Here is a 2,692-nt window from a genome sequence, read left to right on the forward strand (position 1 = left end):
AGAACTTCAAAAAAATTTACAAATAACATTAACCTTGTCAAACAATAAACCATGCAAATTAATTAGTCAATTTTAGTGGATGACTCAATAGAATTATTAGTTGACTCATATCCCTTTGTAACATATTAGATTGAGATGAGCTTAAATGGATTTATAAATGATGATGATATGGTTAGTGAGATTTATAAATCTCAACTTACTTGAGACGAAACTTATTAGTTAATTTTTGGGTGGATGGCCTCTATTATTTGTTATAGAATCATTAATTAAAATATCATGTTTTTTTCCCAAAAGTAAACAATACTTGAAAGACAAAATGGGAATCCGATAGCTAACGCTCATCTAATTAATGCACCCGAACCTACATTTTTTTTTTTTTTTTTATTTTTTGCTTAATATGAGAATTAAGTAAGGAATGAAACAAAAGTGGTGAAGCATACTTTATTCCATTATATGTTGGCCTTTAGTATGGCTTGAATAGTTGAATCACAAACGCGCTACATTAGATTAATGAGCCAAAAGCCTGCAGTAATAATTAACATTTAACAACATACGCACGTTAATACTATTTGAGGTCAACAACTGACGCTCGTTCCAGAAGGCGTTCCTCTTCGTCCATAGTGTCACAAAGTAGCCTGCCCTTAGTCTCAGGCAACCACACCGTAAACAAACCAAATGTGGTGCTACACACTCCAAAAATCCCATAAGAAAATAAGTTATTGTTCCTTCCAAGTGCTACAAGCAGCGGACTCAATGCACCACCAACTACTAGTGACTGCCTTACCATTGACACAGCACAGTTCCTCACGCACGTTGGAAATAGTTCCAACGTGTAAATCAATAGAAAATTGAATGAAGTACAAGCACTAAAAAAGGATACCATTTCCAGCCCCATTTGAAACCACTTTAATCTCTCACTTCCTTTTATCAATGCGCAGCCCACGCTACATATTCCACTTAGTAAGGAAAATCCCAAGAGTGACACTTTCCTGTTCATTTTACCTATAAGGAAAAATGCTATCAAGGACGATGGAAGCTCCGATAATGCATTAAGCGTGATGCTTAAGTAGATATCAAATCCCAAGTCTCCAACCCCTAACGGCATGCCATAATACACCATCCCAACCCCAAAACCAATCAACACTACTGTTAGCAGTCGATGCAAAGCCCAGCCTTTTTCAATCAACAATTTGATGGTCGAGTAGAGATCCAAATCTTGTGACGACGACATGGACATGTTACCTTCCAAATCCGTAAATAACGTTTCAAAGAAGCTTGAAGTCAACCTGCTCCGTGTGGCTGGTTTTGATATGCTTTTCAGTGTCTTAACAAATTCTTCCTTATCTCCCCGCAAATAAAGCCACCTAGGTGATTCATGAACAATGAAATGTACAACAATTGTATACAGGACAGCGGGCACACAAGTCCAGAGATACATAACTCTCCACGAATTTCCTTTATTTAAATAAGCTATCCCTGGTAAAGATATAAATCCAAAAGTGAAACAAACGAAGCTAATAATCCCAACTTGGCCTCGCCACTTTCTTCCCACTAGTTCGGTGGATAAAACAAGAGAGCACGTCCCTATAGTTGCCCTGCCGAATCCAGAGAGGAACCTCAAGGCAGAGTACATCCATATATTAGTAGAAAGCGCAGTAATGCAACCTATAATAGACATTATAAGGCATGACAAAACTAGCATGTTTTTTCGGCCAAAGGAGGAATCAGCTAAAGTGCATAGAAGGAATCCACCAAAGAGGCAGCCGATGAAGAAAGATGAAGCTGGGAGGCCAGTGATGACTGAGCTGCTACATTCCAGTGACCAATCGGACACAATGGATGTCCATGTAGGCAAATCCCATCTCCACATATCCTTTGGAAGGTCGCATACACTTTTTTTTATTTGGCAGGACGAATTAATACTGCAATGCCAAGTTGGCTTAGCATCAGTGAAGACACTGATGAATGATTGTTGAGCATCGAAGACCCAAGCTAGAGAGACCAAAATGGCTTGTACAAATTGCGACCACCCAAATTCTCCTATGCATTCTTCAATCGTATCATCAAGTGAAATGAGACATCTTTTTTGCGCCAAATCGGACAAGAGAGGTTCCTTCTGCTCAGTCGTCATGGCCGCCAATTTAATTTGTTTGTGAAATTCGGCGCCTCTCTTCTCGATCTCTTCCTATAAAAAGAGTAATTAAGTATACCAATAATTGCACAAGTTACGTGACTTGATGAGTATAAAAATGTCTCCTCCTGCATGTTTTATTAATGATTTTTTTTTTTTGTTTTGGTTATTATTGGAAAGAAAATTCTTTGTTCAATCATTCACCAAACTTTTGATTTAAAAAATAAGGTAATCGCACTAGCTGCAGGTAGCTGTTGAACTCCTGGTCTATTAATTTATAACCACAATGCATTGTCGATTATGTGGGCAAAAGAGAAAAGAACGATACTGTATGGCTTTATGCGACGAAATTTGATCAATATAATTTAAGAAAGAGAATAAAGATAAATTGAAATTAAGATGTTACATTTGTCATTGTTTATGGGGGTAACAAGATGTTTGCAATTTATGATTTTTAATCTAAGGTAATATTTGATTGATTCTAAAAACTTCTAATTAATTTAAACTGAAATAAGAAATTTAAAAATAAATTATAAGAAATTTAAAAAAAAATTATGTTTA

General features: G+C 36.4%; 1 protein-coding gene across 1 annotated transcript; it reads right to left on the reverse strand.

The window, feature by feature from the left end:
• Nucleotides 1-507: 507 nt before the first annotated feature.
• On the reverse strand, nucleotides 508-2,348 carry LOC107854011 (organic cation/carnitine transporter 3). The gene has a single exon (XM_016698990.2). It carries the CDS (start codon nucleotides 2,129-2,131, stop codon nucleotides 566-568), a length of 1,566 nt encoding a protein of 521 aa, XP_016554476.1. The 5' UTR covers nucleotides 2,132-2,348; the 3' UTR covers nucleotides 508-565.
• Between the last annotated feature and the right edge of the window lie 344 nt (nucleotides 2,349-2,692).

This window comes from Capsicum annuum, chromosome 9 (genome assembly GCF_002878395.1).
Source record: "Capsicum annuum cultivar UCD-10X-F1 chromosome 9, UCD10Xv1.1, whole genome shotgun sequence".
NCBI classification, from domain to species: domain Eukaryota; kingdom Viridiplantae; phylum Streptophyta; class Magnoliopsida; order Solanales; family Solanaceae; genus Capsicum; species Capsicum annuum.